This window comes from Pristiophorus japonicus, chromosome 5, assembly GCF_044704955.1.
Source record: "Pristiophorus japonicus isolate sPriJap1 chromosome 5, sPriJap1.hap1, whole genome shotgun sequence".
NCBI lineage: Eukaryota > Metazoa > Chordata > Chondrichthyes > Pristiophoridae > Pristiophorus > Pristiophorus japonicus.
In genome coordinates, this window is record NC_091981.1 from 26167049 (window position 1) to 26184187 (window position 17139).

Below are 17139 nucleotides of genomic sequence, written 5' to 3' on the forward strand. Positions count from 1 at the left end.
TCTGAAGCTGAGCCAGACCATTCGCAACCTCGGTGTTGTGTTTTACCCCGAGATGATCTTCCGACCACACATCCGCTCCATCACCAAGACTGCCTGCTTGCACCTTTTGTAACATCACCTGACTCAGCTCACCTGCTGCTGAAAACCTCATCCATGTGTTTGTTACCTCTGGACTCGACTGTTGAAAAAGTCTCCTGGCCGACCTCACACCCTCCGTAAACTTGAGCTCATCCAAAACTGCTGCTCGAATCTTAACTTACTCCAAGTCTCATTCACCCATCACCTGTGTTTGCTGACCTACACTGGTTCCCTGTCGGGCAATGCTTCAGTTTTAAAATCCTCATCCTTGTGTACATGGTCTCGCCCCTCCCTATCTATGTTATTTTCTCCTTCCCTACAACCCTTCGAGATCTCTGCGCTCCTCCTATTCTGGCCCTTTTGAGCATCCCCGATTTTAATTGCTCCAACATTGGTGGCCGTGTTTTCAGCTGCCTAGGCCCTAAGCTCTGGAATTCTCTCCCTAAACTTCTCCGGCTCTCTATCTCTTTCCCCTTTTAAAGATGCTCCTTAAAACCTACCTTTTTGGCCAATCTTTTGGTCATCTGTCCTGATATCACCACCTGTGGCTCGGTGTGAAAAATGTTTTTATTGATGACGCTTTTGTTAAGTGCCTTGGGATATTTTGCTACGTTAAAGGCGCTATATAAATACAAGTTGATGTTACCACTTTTACCGATACAGTTGTCGCCAGAGCATCTCCAGCAATGGCTTCTCTTTGACCCCGCCTTCCGTTACCTCTTGGATCCCCTAAGGATCTATGCTTGCTCCCCATCTCATTTACATGCTTCCTTTTGGTGACATCATCTAAAGACATATACACTGATGACACCCAGAGCTATCTCGCTCAACCCCTCCACTGCCTCTTATTAGTGAACTAGATTTAGAATGAAACTATAACCAGCAGAGACAGATACGCTTTATTTTATATGCATGCATGTTTAAGATAGAGGGCATTAGATTTTTAATTAAAATACCATGCAGACCACCAAATTGCAGCTGATGTTACAAGACCAGCACTCGAATTGACCTTTTTTACAAAAACAGACCTACAAGCTCACCTTTGTGCAATGTAGTCAGGTGATAATGAGGTAACATTCCTTTAATTAAATGAAAAGCCTTTATTGGTCCACTAATGTTACCACTTGCAGTTGTTTTTAATTGACAGGCGTGGTGAAAGTTACAAAGGCTGTATCTTCAGGACTTAAATAGAGGGACGGTTTGCACCATAGTTGAGTTTGCACCCCCGGGGTAAGAAAGCTGACAATTACAGTTGAGGTAGAACATTGTTTCGTGCCTCCCAGATTTGGCAGTTATCAATCTGTTTAGTTTACGGTACTGCTTGTTAGATGAACTTTACTGCACAACTGTAATATTGCACGAATATTATAATATGTGTTGTTTTGTAGAATCTTTTGCTGAATAGATATTTTGTATTAATTTAGTATACGAGTTGTAATACTGTGGAACCTACATTTCAAAATATAATAAAGCCGACATCCAGTACTGGAAAAGCAGAAATTTCCTCCAACTAAATATTGGGAAGACCGAAGGCATTGTCTTCGGATCACGTCACAAACTCTGTTCCCTAGCCACCAACTCCATCTCTCTACTTGGCAACTGTCTGAGGCTGGGTGTTGCATTTGACCCTGAGATGAGCTTCCGACTATGTATCCACGCTATCGCCAAGACTGCCTACTTCCACGTCCGTAATATCGCCTGACTTCGCCCCTGCCTCAGCACATCTGCTGCTGAAACCCTCATCCATGCCTTTGTTACTTTTAGGCTTGACTATTCCAAGGCTCTCCTGGCTGGCCTCCCATCTTCCATCCTCCATAAACTTGAGCTCATCCAAAACTCTGATGCCCGTATCCTAATTTGCACCAAGTCCCGTTCAACCATCACCCCTTTCTTTGCTGACCTACATTGACTTCTGGTCTGGCAACGCCTCAATTTTAAAATTCTCCTCCTTGTTTTCAAATTCTTCCATGGTCTTGCTACTCTCTCTCTCTCTCTCTCTCTGTAATCTCTTCCAGATCTACAATCCTTCGAGCGGTCTGCACTCCTCCAATTCTGGCCTCTTGCACATCCCCATTTTAATTGCTGAACCATTGGCAGCCATGCTTTCAGCTGCCCAGGCCCTAAGCACTGGAATTCACTCCCTGAACTTCTTTCCTTTAAGATGCTCCTTAAAATCCACCTCTTTGACCAAGCTTTTGGTCATCTGTCCTAATATCTCCTTATGTGGCTCAGTGTAAAATGTTGTTTGTTAACGCTCCTGTGAAGCTCCTTGGGATGTTTTACTACTTTAAAGGTGCTATATAAATTCAAGTTGTTGTTGTTGTTGAACTCGAGGTGACTAAGGTGTGTGGAGAGTTTCATTGATGATCTCAAACCATAAAATGAAAATAAGCAGATACTGCAACACTCTATGTTGTCAACCATCATTGTCGTTCCCTGTTTTAAAAAGTCCATAACCTTGTTACTGATTCCATTTCCCTCTACCTGGATACCATCTTTGGTTGAACCTGACTGTTTACAATTTTGGCGTCCTATTTGATCCGAATCTGAACTTTCAATTCAATATGCTGTCCATTAGAAAGACCATTTACTTCTACTTCCATAACATGGCCCGCCTCCGTGCCTACCTTGGCCCATCTGTTGCTGAAACCTTCATCCCTGCCTTTGTCATCTCCAGACTTGACTATTCCAATCTCTCCAGGGTGACCTACTGTCCTCCACCCTTGATAAACTTCAGCTCATCCAAAACAGATGCTGCCCACATCCTATTTTGCACCAAGTTCCACTTACCCATCAATCCTATATTCCCTGGCCTACATTGGCTGCTGATCACACAATGCCGTCAATTTAAGATTATCATCTTTATGTTTTAATGCCCTCATGGCCTCACACCTCTAACTCTAACTTCCCCAGCCCTACAACCCTCAGAAGTCTGCATTCCTCTGACTGTAACCTCTCGTGCATCACCTGTCTCTTCAAACCACCATTTTCAACCATGTCGTTGGTTGTCTAGGCCTTACACTCTGGAATGCATCTCCCTCGGAATGCAGTATATACTGAATGGGAATGGAAAGCTAGGCATGTGCAATGATGAAGATGGCTGGCATGGAGAGATAACAGGCACTTAGCTGGTGGCTAACGTACTACGATCGCAGCAGGAGGAGGAGCGGCAGCAGCACGGCCCCGGCCCACAGCAGCAACGAGCGGGAGCGGCCCCGGCTTAGCAGCTGTATCCCTGGTGACCCAGTAGTAGCTCAATTTAGTTGTCACGCTAGGAGGTGCAGCCGACAGCCAACTGGCCGGGGAGATCCCAAGGCCGAGTCAGGGAATGAAGGGGTTCGGGGCCCACGGCGGCGTTCAGGCCTCCCTGGCGGCATCCAGGCATTCGGGGCCCCTTCCGAGACGTCTGGGACTCTACTTCCCCGCAGTGCCCCAGGTGTGGTCTAGCCAGGGCTTTGTGCAGCTGCAGAGGGCTGGCAGCGCCCATGGAACAGTACCAAGGGAGGTAGCTTACTACTGACTTTCATTTTAAACTTTTAATCAACTTGGGAAAACTTTTAAAACTTTGGGAGAAACTTTTAAACAACTTGGAGAAACTTTTAAACAACGTGGAGGAACTTTCAAGAATTATTTTCTTTTAAAATGTTTTATTAAGGAATTGAATACTGTACCCCAATCTAATCAGAAAATAGTTTGGTGTGTGTTATTAGCATCATTTTCAGTCATTTGAAACCGGGTTACTCACGACGACGCCCAGCGAGCAGGTATGCCTCCGACCAGGCGACCGGGACATCACTCGCGCCCCACCACCGCCCCTCCTGCGGCAGGCCTACATCCCTCCAGCGGCGGGCCTATATCCCTCCTCCTCGACGGCTGGACGTCTCCTTCCCCACTGGCGACCTGGCCCTCCCTCTCCTTGCTGACCTCCCACTCGGAACTCCAGCGGACAACTGACCTTCCTAATGCCTGCCCCCAACCAAGCCTTGGGCCACCTATCATCAAGGGCGCGACTCGGCGCCAAGCTTGTGGATAACATCTCAGCATAGGTAATTAGGCTCATGTAGCAATGCCTGGTCTCCAGTCGTCTTGGACCCCCTTGCCACTGGACCAAGACCTTGCTCAGCTAAGCCAGTGTGGTGGTCGGTGTGTAAAGGCCACCCCTCGTTAAAAGAATTCATGCACAGGCATCTTCCACTCAGTTAACATGAAGTTCGAGACCTGGAATGTCAGGACCCTCATGGACAACTCCAACAGAAACAGGCCGGAACGCCGCACCGCCATAGTTGCCCGTGAACTCCGATGCTTTGACATCGGCATCGCCGCCCTAAGCGAGACCCGGTGGGCAGGGGAAGGCCAGCTCAAGGAACAAGGTGGAGGTAATAAGGTGGATGAATTAACTGCGCAGATAGCTGTTAATGGATATGATGTAATTGGGATTACGGAGACATGGCTCCAGGGTGACCAAGGCCGGGAACTCAACATCCAGGGGTATTCAATATTCAGGAAGGATAGACAGAAAGGAAAAGGAGGAAGGCTAGCGTTGCTGGTTAAAGAGGAAATTAACGCAATCGTAAGGAAGGACATTAGCTTGGATGATGTGGAATCTGTATGGGTAGAGCTGTGGATCACCAAAGGGCAGAAAACGCGAGTGGGAGTTGTGTACAGACAAACATTTAAAGATCACATGGATGAACTTCAACAATTGTACATCCCTGTCTGGAGTAAAAATAAAACTGAGAAGGTGGCTCAACCATGGCTAACAATGGAAATTAGGGATAATGTTAAATCCAAGGAAGAGGCATATAAATTGGCCAGAAAAAGCAGCAAACCTGAGGACTGAGAGAAATTTAGAATTCAGCAGAGGAGGACAAAGGGTTTAATTAGGAGGGGGGAAATAGAGTATGAGAGGAAGCTTGCTGGAACATAAAAACTGACTGCAAAAGCTTCTATAGATATGTGAAGAGAAAAAGATTAGTGAAGACAAACGTAGGTCCCTTGCAGTCAGAATCAGGTGAATTTATAATGGGTAACAAAGAAATGGCAGACCAGATGAACAAATACTTTGGTTCTGTCTTCACGAAGGAAGACACAAATAACCTGGAAATACTAGGGGACCGAGGGTCTAATGAGAAGGAGGAACTGAAGGATATCCTTATTAGTCGGGAAATTGTGATAGGAAAATTGATGGGATTGAAGGCCGATAAATCCCCAGAGCCTGATAGTTTGCATCCCAGAGTACTTAAGGAAGTGGCCCTAGAAATAGTGGATGCATTGGTGATCATTTTCCAACAGTCTATCGACTCTGGATTTGTTAAGTTAATCTCAGGGTTAAGTCATGGCAGGAGAGCTTGGCCACGTGTCATGATCCTCTTCTAAGTGGGACGCTTCCTGTGACCCTGACTACTAAATGTGCGGGAAGCGTATCCTGCTGCAGCTCCTGACAGTCCGCATTGCAGCACTGGAGTTGCGGGTGGATTCACTCTGGAGCATCCGCGATGCTGAGGATGCCGTGAATAGCACGTTTAGTGAGTTGGTCATACCGCAGGTAAAGGTTACACAGACAGATAGGGAATGGATGACCAACAGGAAGAGCAGTGGAAGGAAGGTAGTGCAGAAGACCCCTGCGGTCATCCCTCTCCAAAACAGATACACCGCTTTGAGTACTGTTGGGGGGGGATGAATCATCAGGCCAAGGCAGCAGCAGCCAAGTGCATGGCACCATGGGTGGCTCTGCTGCACAGGAGGACTGGAAAAAGAGTGGGAGAGCTATAGTGGTAGGGGATTCTATTGTAAGGGGAATAGATAGAAGTTTCTGCGGCCACAATCGAGACTCCAGGCTGGTATGTTGCCTCCCTGGTGCAAGCGTCAAGGATGTCTCGAGCAGTTGCAGGACATTTTGGAGGGGGAGGGTGAACAGCCAGTTGTTGTGGTGCATATAGATACCAACGATATAGGTAAAAAAATAGGATGAAGACCTCCAAGCTGAATTTAGGGAGCTAGGAGTTAAATTAAAAAGTAAGACCTCAAAGGTAGTAATCTCAGTGCTAGTTAGAGTAGGAATCGCAGGATAGCTCAGATGCATACGTGGCTTGAGGAGTGGGGCACAAGGGAGGGATTCAAATTCCTGGGACAGTGGAACCGGTTCTAGGAGAGGTGGGACTAGTACAAACCGGAAGGTCTGCACCTGGGCAGAACCAGAACCAATGTCCTCGGGGGAGTGTTTGCTAGTGCTGTTAGGGAGGGGTTAAACTAATATGGCATGGGGATGGGAACCTATGCAGAGAGACAGAGGGAAGTAGAATGGGGACAGAAGCAAAAGGTCAAAAGAAGAAAAGTAAAAGTGGAGGGCAGAGAAACCCAAGGCAAAAATCAAAAAGGGCCACATTACAGCAAAATTCTAAGGGCAAAGTGTGTTTAAAAAGCCAAGCCTGAAGGCTCTGTGCCTCAATGCGAGGAGTATTCGTAATAAGGTGGATGAATTAACTGCACAGGCAACAATTAATGAATATGATATCATTGGCATCACACAGACATGGCTCCAGGGTGACCAAGGCTGGGAACTCAACATTCAGGAAGGATAGACAGAAAGGAAAAGGAGGTGGGGTAGCGTTGCTGATTAAAGAGGAAATTAACGCAATAGTAAGGAAGGACATTAGCTTGGATAATGTGGGATCTGTATGAGTGGAGCTGCGTAATACCAAAGGGCAGAAAATGCTAGTGGGAGTTGTGTACAGACGACCAAACAGTAGTAGTGAGGTTGGGGACAGCATCAAACAAGAAATTAGGGATGCGTGCAATAAAAGTACAGCAGTTATCATGGGCGACTTTAATCTACATATAGATTGGGCTAACCAAACTGATAGCAATACAGTGGAGGAGGATTTCCTGGAGTGTATTAGGGATGGTTTTCTAGACCAATATGTCGCGGAACCAACTAGAGGGCTGGCCATCCTAGACTGGGTGATGTGTAATGAAAAAGGGCTAATTAGCAATCTTGTTGTGCGAGGCCCCTTGGGGAAGAGTGACCATAATATGGTAGCATTCTTTATTAAGATGGAGAGCGACACAGTTAATTCAGAGACTAGGGTCCTGAACTTAAGGAAAGGTAACTTTGATGGTATGAGACGTGAATTGGCTAGACTGGCAAATTATACTTGCAGGGTTGACGGTGGATAGGCAATGGCAAACATTTAAAGATCACATGGATGAACTTCAACAATTGTACATCCCTGTCTGGATAAAAATAAAACAGGGAAGGTGGCTCAACCGTGACTAACAAGGGAAATTAAGGATAGTGTTAGATCCAAGGAAGAGGCATATAAATTGGCCAGAAAAAGCAGCAAACCTGAGGACTGGGAGAAATTTAGAATTTAGCAGAGGAGGACAAAGGATTTAATTAGGTGGGGGAAATCGAGTATGAGAGGAAGCTTGCCGGGAACATAAAAACTGACTGCAAAAGCTTCTACAGATATGTGAAGAGAAAAAGATTAGTGAAGACAAACGTCGGTCCCTTGCAGTCAGATTCAGGTGAAATTATAATGGGGAACAAAGAAATGGCAGACCAGTTGAACAAATACTGAGTTTCCGTCTTCACGAAGGAAGACACAAATAACCTTCCGGAAGTACTAGGAGATCGATGGTCTAGTGAGAAGGAGGAACTGAAGGATATCCTTATTAGGCAGGAAATTGTGTTTGGGAAATTGATGGGATTGAAGGCCGATAAATCCCTGGGGCATGATAGTCTACATCCCAGAGTACTTAAGGCAGTGGCTGTAGAAATAGTGGATGCATTGGTGATCATTTTCCAACAGTCTATTGACTCTGGATCAGTTCCTATGGACTGGAGGGTAGCTAATGTAACACCACTTTTTAAAAAAGAAGGGAGAGAGAAAACAGGTAATTATAGACTGGTTAGCCTGACATCAGTAGTGGGGAAAATGTTGGAATCAATTATTAAAGATGAAACAGCAGCACATTTGGAAAGCAGTGACAGGATGGGTCCAAGTTAGCATGGATTTATGAAAGGGAAATCATGCTTGACAACTCTAATGGAATTTGTTGAGGATGTAACTAGTAGAGTGGACAAGGGAGAACCAGTGGATGTGGCGTATTTGGACTTTCAAAAGGCTTTTGACAAGGTCCCACACAAGAGATTGGTATGCAAAATTAAAGCACATGGTATTGGGAGTAATGTGGATAGAGAACTGGTTGGCAGACAGGAAGCAGAGAGTTGGGATAAACAGGTCCTTTTCTGAATGGCAGGCAGTGACTAGTGGGGTGCCGCAGGGCCCAGTGCTGGGACGGCAGCTATTTACAATATGCATTAATAATTTAGATGAAGGAATTGAGTGTAATATCTCCAAGTTTGTGATGACACTAAACTGGGTGGCAGTGAGAGCTGTGAGGAGGACGCTAAGAGGCTGCAGGGTGACTTGGACAGGTTAGGTGAGTGGGCAGATGCAGTATATTGTAGATAAATGTGAGGTTATCCACTTTGGTGGCAAAAACACGAAGGCAGAATATTATCTGAATGGTGACAGATTAGGAAAAGGGGAGGTGCAACGAGACCTGGGTGTCATGGTACATCAGTCATTGAAAGTTGGCATGCAGGTACAGCAGGTGGTGAAGAAGGCAAATGGCATGTTGGCCTTCATAGCGAGAGGATTTGAGTATAGGAGCAGTGAGGTCTTACTGCAGTTGTACAGGGCCTTGGTGAGGCCACACTTTGAATATTGTGTTCAGTTTTGGTCTCCTAATCTGAGGAAGGACATTCTTGTTATTGAGGGAGTGCAGCGAAGGTTCACCAGACTGATTCCCGGGATGGCACAACTGACATATGAAGAAAGACAGGATCAACTCGGCTTATATTTAGAAGAATGAGAGGGGATCTCATAGAAACATATAAAATTCTGACGGGATTGGACAGGTTAGATGTTGGGCATGTCCAGAACTAGGAGTCGTAGTCTAAGGATAATGGCTAAGCCATTTGGGACTGAAATGAGAAGAAACTTCTTCACTCTAGAGAATTGTGAACCTGTGGAATTCTCTACCACAGAAAGTTGTTGAGGCCAGTTCGTTAGATATATTCAAAAGGGAGTTAGATGTGGCTCTGCCGGCTAAAGTGATCAGCGGTATGGAGAGAAAGCAGGAATCGGGTACTGAAGTTGCATGATCAGCCATTATCATATTGAATGGTGGTGCAGGGTCGAAGGACCGAATGGCCTACTTCTGCACCTATTTTCTATGTTTCTATGTTACACCTTTTTCTGGAAAGGAAAACCAGAGGAAGAATGCCGCCTTCACGGAGTCGGCTTCGCCATCAAAAATGAGCTGGTCGACTGCCTCAAAGTCGTCCTCTGCGGGGTTAACGAACGCCCCATGACTCTTCGACTCACCATATCCCGGAACCAATGCCAACCCCAGTCATTGGTGTGTACGCCCCAACACTCGATGCAACGGATGGGACCAAAGAGTGTTTTTATTGCAAGCTTTCAACATCCATGTCCTGCGTCCCCGGGGGCGACAAACTGATCCTCCTAGGTGACTTCAACGCCAGGGTCGGCAAAGAGACAGCCCTCTGAGGAGGCGTGATTGGCAGAGAGGGGGTATGGAAAGCCAACTCCAGCGGTACCCTACTCCTGACAAAATGTCTAGAACATGAACTTCTCATCACCAACACCAGAGGGACAAATACAAGGCATCGTGGCAACACCCTCGCTCCAAACATTGGCACTGCTCGACTATGTCAACGTTCAAGCCAGGGATCACAAGGATGTGCGCATCACCCGCGCCATGACAGGAGCTGACGACTGCTGGACAGACCGCCACCTAATTCGATCCATCATCGACATTAACATAGCCCCAAAGCGGAGGGAACATTAGAAGCAGTGCTGCAAAAAAGTCAATGCCGGGGCACTTAAAGACCCCGCTAAGCGAGCCCTATATAGCCAGAACCTAATAGCTAACCTGCCGTGCCTTGATAACCCTGAGATGCTGAATGCCCACAGCGCCTGGTCTGCCCTCCAGGCCTACATAACCAGTGCCTACGAAGAGACACTTTGTCACTCAACCAGAAAGCACCAGGACTGGTTTGATGAGAATGATCAGGAGATCCAAGAACTAATAGATCGCAAGCGGAGAGCATTTCTGAGCCTCAAGCAACAACCCAACTCTGGAACAAGCAGCAAAGCAACATTACAGGCAATTCAAGACTGAGGTCCAACAAAAAACCTGGGACCTTAAGACCATGTGGTGGATGGAGAAAGCACAGGAAATAGAACAACTGGCCAACAGCCATGATTTGCGAGGATTCTTCATCACAGTCAAGGCCACCTACGGTCCAAACTTCCAAGGCCCCGCCCCACCCCACTGCTGGCCAAGAATGGGGAAACGCTCATCAAGGACACCGAGGCAGTCAGTGCCCGCTGGAAGGAGCACTTTGAAGATCTCCTCAACCGAGAGTCTGCCTTTGACTCGTGTGTTCTCAACTCCGCAGCATGCGATCCACCACCACAGCAATGAAACCCCAACGTTGCACGAGATAGGAAAAGCCATAAGACAGCACAAGAACAAAAAGGCTACGGGAGCAGATGGAATCCCTGCTGAGGCACTAAAGTATGGCAGAGAGGCAATGTTGACTCAGATATATGAACTCATCTCTCTCATCTGGAGGGTGGAGAGCATGCCGGGAGATCTCAGAGATGCAGTGACCGTGACCATCTTTGAAAAAGGGACATCCGACTGCGACAATTACAGGGGAATCTCCCTGCTATCAGCCACTGGGAAAGTTGTCGCGGGAGTCCTCCTCAACCGTCTTTTCTCTGTGGCCGAGGAGCTCCTCCCGGAGTCACAGTGCAGATTTCGTCTCCTATGGGGCACAACAGACATTATCTTTGCAGCGCGACAGCTGCTGAAAAAATGCAGGGACAGCGCCAGCCCTTATACATGGCCTTTTTCGACCGTACAAAGGCCTTTGACACTCAACCGTGAGGGTCTATGGAGCATCCTCCTCCGTTTCGGATGCCCCCAAAAGTTTGTCAACATCCTTCGCCTGCTCCACGACGACATGCAGGCCGTGATCCTGACCAACGGATCCATTACAGACCCAATCCACGTCCGGACCGGGATCAAACAGGGCTACATCATTGCTCCAGCCTTCTTCACAATCTTCCTCGCTGCCATGCTCCACCTCACAGTCAACAAGCTCCCCGCTGGAGTGGAACTAAACTACAGAACCAGTGGGAAGGTTTTTAACCTTCGCCGCCTCTAGGCCAGGTCCAAGATCGCCCCAATCTCTGAGCTACAGTACGCGGATGATGCCTGCGTCCACGCGCATTCGGAGGCTGAACTCCAGGATATAGTCAACGTATTTACTAAGGCATATGAAAGCATAGGCCTTACGCTAAACATCCATAAGACAAAGGTCCCCCACCAGCCTGTCCTTGCCACACAGCACTGCACCCCCAGTCATCAAGATCCACGGTGCGGTCCTCGACAACGTGGACCATTTCCCATACCTCGGGAGCCTCTTATCAACAAAAGCAGACATTGATGAGGAGATTCGAGGAAAAGAGTGTTTGAAGACCCAAGCCCTCAAATCTGCCACCAAGCTCATGGTCTACAGGGCTGTAGTAATACCCGCCCTCCTGTATGGCTCAGAGGCATGGACCATGTACAATAGACACCTCAAGTGGCTGGAGATATATCACCAACGATACAAATCCCCTGGGAGGACAGGCGCACCAACATCAGTGTCCTCGTCCAGGCTAACATCCCCAGCATTGAAGCACTGACCACACTCGATCAGTTCATATGCCAGACACGAGACTCCCAAAGCAAGTGTTTTATGCGGAGCTCATTCACGGCAAACGAGCCAAAAGTGGACAGCGGAAACGTTACAAGGACACCCTCAAAGTCTCCCTGATAAAGTGCGACATCCCCACTGGCACCTGGGAGTCCCTGGCCAAAGACTGCCCTAAGTGGAGAAAGTACATCCGGGAGGGCGCTGAGCACTTTGAGTCTCAATGCTGAGAGCATGCAGAAATCAAGCGCAGGCAGCGGAAAGAGCATGCGGCAAACCAGTCCCACCCACCCCTTCCCTCAACGACTATCTGTCCCACCTGTGACAGAGTCTGTGGCTCTCGTATTGGACTGTTCAGCCACCAAAGAACTCACTTCAGGAGTGGAAGCAAGTCTTCCTCGATTCCGAGAGACTGCCTATGATGATGATGATACTCTAGAATTCCCTCTCTAAACCTCTCCAGTTCCCTATCCTCCTTTAAAAGTCTATTTAAAGGCCACCTCTTTGACCAAGCTTTTTGTTACCCCATCTAACATCTACTTCTTTGGCTTGCCGTCCATTTATGCCTGATTATGCTTCTGTGAAGCACATTGATTAAAGGCGCTATCTAAATGCAATTTGTTGCTCTTGTTTTGTAAATGGAAAGTTTTGTGTTGTAGTGTTAGCCTTTCAAAATTTTATTTTATCCTGTCAAATATCTAAATATTTTGCGGTTAGGCCGTCTTTTCAAAATTGGAAGACAAAATAAAATAGCTGGTAAGAATGCAACCAGGAACAGTTCAGAAAAAGTGCCAAATTATTCAGAGAAACACTTTAAAGGCTTGTGAGCTCAGTTGTGGAAATGATAATGAAAACTATTTGCATAGTGTTGAGTGGTTTCTAAGTACTGTACCTTCTCTCTGTAAAGCTCTAGGAGTTGCATAGAAAGTAGCTGAGGCCATAAACCATATTGAAAGACCACACGAATGAATTAACTACCGTACTTTTTTTTTAATAAACCATGTGTTAGATCAGAGACCATAGAATAAAATAAATAACCCTCCCAAAAATTGGGAAAACAATTAACAGAGTTATGGGGAAAGAGCAGGGGAGTGGGATTAATTGGATAGCTCTTTCAGAGAGTTGGCACTGGCACGATGGGCCAAATGGCTTTCTTTTGTGCCGTATCATTCTATGATTCTATGAAAATACTATTGTGTTTCTATTTTTCAGAAAATCTTAATGTGAGAAGTTTGCATTTAACTTTTTTGAGGCAATCTTAGACTTTCTCATTTTAAATGTTTTAAGGCTTTAAATAGTCTTTAAACAAATTACTAATTCTGCAATCTTAACCATTTTATTGTTTTTTTTCATATTTTGTTCTAGCATTTAACAGTATAGCCATCTAAGTTGACTTATTAACTTATTTTTCCAAATAGTTATGAATTGGTATCCAGTGAACAATTTTTTTTATTAAAGTCACAGTAAAGATTTTCTGTATTGTCAGTCTGAGCTCAATGATGGCACTCTCATCTCTGAGTTAGAAGGTCAAATGCTCAAACCCCACACCAGAGATTTGAGCACATAATCTCGGCTGACACTTCAGTTTAGTACTGATGGAGTGCTGCACTGTCAGAAGTACTGTATTTAAGATGAAATGTTAAACTAATATCTTGTTTGCCCTTCCAGATAGATGTAATAGATCCCAGAAGATTAGGCTAGTTCACATGCCGTGAACGAATATATTTTTTAAAAATCTGCGTTAATGGGCCCACATCTCCCTTAACCACTCTTCGTCGATAAGAAAAACCTTTACAATTAGCCCTTGTATTACTTGCAAGTTTTTTTCATTTTCTTTTTTGTAGTCCATAATGTTTTCTTTGTCTCCCGTTGTTGCTTTCTATATTTCTCTCAGTCCGCTGGATTACCACTTTTCTTGGCATTTGTGCAAGTTATTTCCTTTAGCTTTCTACTGCTTCTTACCTCATATATTGACTATGGTTGCTTTAATGTGCAGGTAGAACTTGTGCTTTTTGGGATATGTATTTTTCTTGTATATGTGCTAAATACTTCTTTGAATACTTCCCTCTGTTTTTCTGTATGTTTACCTGTTAAAAGCTCAGCCCAGTTTAACGTGCTCAGTTTACATCTTATTGCTTCGAAGTCAGCCTTATTTAAGTTTAAACTCTTGGTTTATGTGTGATCTTTCTCCTTTTGAAACTCAATGTCAAACTCTATCATGTTATGAACACTGTTTGAAAAATACTTCCTTACTGCCAAATTATACAATATACATCCCGATTGTTCCAGCCCGTTTCAGGTACATCCCATCCCAGTGGTGCAGTTCCTTCCTGTCCTAGTATTGGTGCCAGTGTCCCATGAAATGGAACTCCTCCTTCCCACACCAGTCTTTCAGCCAGGCATTTCACTTTCCTGACCTGTTTGTCCTGATGCCAGTTTGCACGTGGCTCGGGTAATAATCATGAGATTACTACCCTTGAATAACTGCTAGAAATATGTAGGGACATTTTCTCTCAAGAGGAGTAAAACAAACGTGTGCATTAACATCCTTCCTGTTCAATGTTTTCAGTGGCATGTTGAATGGCATCTTAAAGATGGACTGAGAATGCCCATTCCAAGCATTTTGAAAAGAATCATGTTTCTTTTCTCGGTGACTGACTTGTTGTTGGACTTGTCTGCTGTTTTGATCACTGGGTTTACTAGTTGCATGTGGTTGTGAGTGCATCATGTCTTGTTTTATGGCCTTTGATCTGAAGATGATGGTAGAAGATTCAGTTAGGTACCGAAGATTTTGGGGATAACAACTTTAGCTCCGAGGCAGCTTTTTGAGATCACCTCCGAAAAGGGTGAAAGATTCTTGTGGTCTTTCACGCCTCTTAAACTGTAACGTGTATTGGACATCAGAGATCCTGAAGTAGGAACAGTCAGTACTCTGAGCTAGAAAGTTGCATGGTTCTACCAGGTTAAGCTTCAGCAATAACCCTACATACACCTGGAGGTATTCTTGTCAATTTGTGTCTAATTTCTCTGGGCTTAGATATGTGGGGTGCAACCCTAGAAGGAAATAGTACATGCTCCATACCAACAACAACAACAACTTGCATTCATACACCATCTTTAACATAGTAAAACGTCTCAAGGCACGTCACAGGAGCATTATAAGACAAAATTTGACACTGAGCCACATAAAGAGCTATTAAAACGTTGACTAAAAGCTTGGTCAAAGAGGTAGATTTTAAAGAGCACTTAAAGGAGGACATAGAAGTAGACAGGCTGAGAGGTTTAGGGAGAGAGTTCCAGAGCAAATGGATGCTCTACTTATGATTTCTCAGTAGTTTGGAGACTCTTGAGTGAAACTGGGTTTCTCCGATTGTCAGATACCTAGCTGACCAAAATAGTCGGTAATAGCCTATATGACCGCATAGAATAGCTATGTTGCTGAAAGCATCTTTGCATTAGGAGGTAAGCACTCAGTTTTCATTACTGTTCCTCTTTTGGGAAACCTATAAGCTATTTTAGGGGCTGTGATTATTTTAAGGACACTCCTGTATTTATTTAGTCTAGTAGAAGTGGTTCAAGAACATAAGAACATAAGAAATAGGAGCAGGAGTAGGCCATTTGGCCCCTCGAGCCGGCTCCGTCATTCAGTAAGATCACGGCTGATCGTGATATGGATCAGTCCATTGTACAGGGCATCACACTGCCAGAAACCTCCATGAGCTCCGCGGCGACATTCCATGATTTCACATCTTCCAAGGTTGCGGGTCCCAGTGGCGGTGGTGAAATGCATGTTGGAACACACTGCCCCACCGTCCCAGCCTGCGCCTCGCACTAGAGGGGTGCCACTAGGCAGACCCACGGCGAGGGGAAGGAGAAGCCGACCAGTCTCTCCTGAGATGCAGCCTTCATCAGATGTTAATCAGGTTATGTCATTGGGTGAGGAGACCAATGCCCTTACAAGATCACTCGTGGTGACCGTCAGTGAGGTGCGCGATGAGGTGATGACACTGTCGGGAGAAATATCAGCACTGAGACGGGAACTGACGGCGGGCATTTCAGAGGGTGTGCAAACGTTGGCAGATGCCATGAGGGAGCTAGCTGCTGCAATAAGGGCACAAAGGCCGTATACTCAAATACCACTCCCACTTCAATCCATGCACCAGCCACCGGTGAGACCCAAGCCGGGTCCCCAACACCCCCACCACCATCACTGACCCTATGAGGAAGCACACTTTCCCTGAGATGTGGGTGAGGGATGGGGTGCAGCGTTTTTTTGCTGCTGTTGCTGTTGTTGTTGAAGTGCATTGTGAACTTTCCAATAAAAGATATTTTGCATTAAGACTGAATCATGTTCCATTATTACCACACAACATTTAGGAACAAGTGTAAAAAAAAAAAAAAAAAAAATCCTTCAACCCTACAGTCATGCGTACTTGTCGCCCCTAGCCCGAGCCGAAGGGCTAGCCGGTGTGTTCTGCAATCGGCAAGGCAGGACTGCTCTATTTTCAGAAGCTGATTTATCTTTCCTTTATTTTTGATGTTGTGCTGAAGATGTTATGATGTTGTGCTGATGCTGTGAAGGATTTAGTACTTGAGAATCCTCTAACTCACCTTCCCCCTCCCCCCTCCCCCCACCCCCAACCATCTCTGGCTACCTGCACTGATTTGTTAAATGTACATAAGGTTTTTCTGTACCTACAAAATTGGCCACATACATTGTCCTAAGTTAGTTTGGAGTAACTTTTAGCTGGCCAAATTTGCATCTATGGCCAAAACAGGCATACGTGGCTAGTCACGCCCCGTTTTGGAGAAAAAAACCTAAACTTTAAAAAAAAACCTAACTATCTGATTTACACTGGAGCAAGTTAAATGGGGAAATTTGCGATTTTTAAGTTAATCCAAAAAAAAGCTACTTGCTCCAAAAAAAGCGGGGCAACTACTGGGGAAATTTAAGCCCTATGTCCCCTAGTTTTAATTTCGGGGGACTGTTACATTCCCTGCTGCAGATTTTGTCTTTTGAATTTTAATTTTTTAGATCCACTCATGAAACTCAATGAATGATGACTAGATTTAACCTTTTTTTTCATTGTACATTTCTTCTCAGGTGCATGGCATTGTACGTCGATCCAGTTCTTTCAACACTGGGCGTATTGAGCATTTGTACAAGAATCCTCGCACGCACCTAGAAGGGAGTAAGTTCGTGTTTGTACATGGTTGACACTTTTCTTTTACCATTAAACTGTTCCCTTGCCGAATTTGCT

General features: G+C 45.5%; 1 protein-coding gene across 1 annotated transcript in view; it reads left to right on the forward strand.

Moving 5' to 3' along the window:
* The window catches only part of gmds (GDP-mannose 4,6-dehydratase), a 785829-nt gene that overhangs the window by 84637 nt on the left and 684053 nt on the right, over window positions 1–17139 (forward strand). The window contains exon 3 of the mRNA XM_070879821.1: window positions 16983–17070. Within this exon, the coding sequence (XP_070735922.1) occupies window positions 16983–17070 (88 nt within the window). The remainder of the gene's footprint in view (window positions 1–16982; window positions 17071–17139) is intronic.